This window comes from Austrofundulus limnaeus, unplaced genomic scaffold (assembly GCF_001266775.1).
Source record: "Austrofundulus limnaeus strain Quisiro unplaced genomic scaffold, Austrofundulus_limnaeus-1.0 Scaffold95, whole genome shotgun sequence".
In the NCBI taxonomy this organism is placed as follows: domain Eukaryota; kingdom Metazoa; phylum Chordata; class Actinopteri; order Cyprinodontiformes; family Rivulidae; genus Austrofundulus; species Austrofundulus limnaeus.
Window position 1 is genome coordinate 446,503 of NW_013952497.1, and position 1,773 is coordinate 448,275.

The window sequence follows — 1,773 nt, forward strand, 5'->3', positions numbered from 1 at the left end:
AAAACACGTTTTTAGACTAAATATTACAGATTTGAACAAATATGCACAAAAATATCAAAATTAGCACAGAAACAGTACTATATAACATTTTAAACACATTCTAGACAGTTTATCAGCTAAAAAAAGTTAATTTGGGGGTAAGTTACTCTTTAAATACTAATCTTGGTATCGATAGTATCCATACTTCGATACCCCCACTCCTAGTGTTTAGTGGCTTACTTCACATAGTTTTCAGACAAATCAGTGAGATTGGAAGTGAAAACAGACTGTCTGCCTGTGAGCTCAGACATGCAAGACCCTCTCAGTCTGTATCCTCAGAGCGTGCAGTCACAGGGTCGCAAGACTAGACAGCCCCCGACGTAATTACACACACAAGTGGTTGTGCTGCTGTAGAAGGAACGAGGTTGAGAAGAAGCATGACAGGGTCAGTGGGGTGCATACGTGTAGAATAAGAATTAAAAGTGATATCCAGTGTAGCATCTCAAGAACAAGACAGCAGCTGCACATAGTGGAAAAGGTTATCTCAAAAACACACTTAAAGTCTTGCATTGAAGCAGTTCAGTGCAGTTATTAAAAAAAATTAAAAGCAATGATTCACAGGAAGCTTTCTTGAACTTCTGCTGATCCCTCAGGAAGGATCCGTTGTAAACCCTGGCTTCTTCCACAAGAAGATTCAAGCGTAGGAGTAGTCAGGATACCAGATGTATGAACGTGGAATCTTCCTCTGTGACACTTGAGATTTGTACAAAATAAATTTCCTTCTGCCTGAGTAAAAAAAAAAGGGATGAATTCAGCAAATATAATTTACAACTCACAGGAGGAGGAAAATATGAACTTACTTTTAATCTGTCTATCTGAGTTATAAATTTCCCAACTCAACACAAGTTGAAAATTGAGAAACCGTGCTGGTTTGTGTCTGCAGGGAGCAGAAGAGACGGTGGGACGAGCAGCTGTCTCAACAGGAAGACGCTGCGAGGACGCGCAGAGAGAAACTACTCAGGTGTACTGACCTCTCGTCTTCCTCTTTCCCCAATACACATAACTCTTTAAACACAATCCCTTTACCCAATCCCAGTAATTATCCTCTTCCAGTTCGCCTGATTCTTCCAGAGAGGTGGGTACGTTCACATCTCTTTGATAAGTTGAGGAGATCTAAGGCTCTGCAAAGTGCCAGTGACACCGCAGATGCTCGTGTGAGGTTGGTGCAACAGATGGAAGTACTTCTTAGCTGGCGTGGAGTCATGTTTCTCACACACACTCATCAGCGCTCAGAGGCACGCACATTCTGTGAAAATGCAGTGGCGCTTTGATTGGAGTGCGTCCCGCCAATATACAGGCAGACACGTGTCACACACACACACCCATGGGTACGCCCACAGGCACATATAGATATAYGTGCCTGTCCTCTCTTCTTCCCATGTGAGCGTTTTATGCAGGGTGTGTGTTTTTATTTATTTTTTTCACATGGTTTTTACTGGTATTCTCCTGTCGAGCCACTGGCAGCCTGGTGTGTTCAATTACACTGTCAATTTATTTCCCTTCCCACACAGCAGGCTCTGATCTAACCCTCTGGCTCCTATACAGCTCAACCTATAATAGCACTGGGGGTGGATGCTGTTTCAGAAGGCGTGAGAGGTTCAAAGTGAGAAGACAACAATTTGCCAAATGGTCTTGACCAGAGGTGCCAAAAGACACTATACATCTGATCAAACATCTTTGAGTTTTGAAGAAACTGAAAAACGTTTTAAAGGGGTAAATATATATATATATATA

The 1,773-nt window shown here is 42.2% G+C and overlaps 1 protein-coding gene across 1 annotated transcript in view; it reads left to right on the forward strand.

The window, feature by feature from the left end:
• Positions 1 to 1,773, forward strand: part of lekr1 (Leucine-, glutamate- and lysine-rich protein 1) — a 43,872-nt gene that overhangs the window by 29,459 nt on the left and 12,640 nt on the right. Inside the window, exon 5 of the mRNA XM_014012790.1 lies at positions 923 to 1,000. Coding sequence (XP_013868244.1) covers positions 923 to 1,000 — 78 coding nt within the window. The remainder of the gene's footprint in view (positions 1 to 922; positions 1,001 to 1,773) is intronic.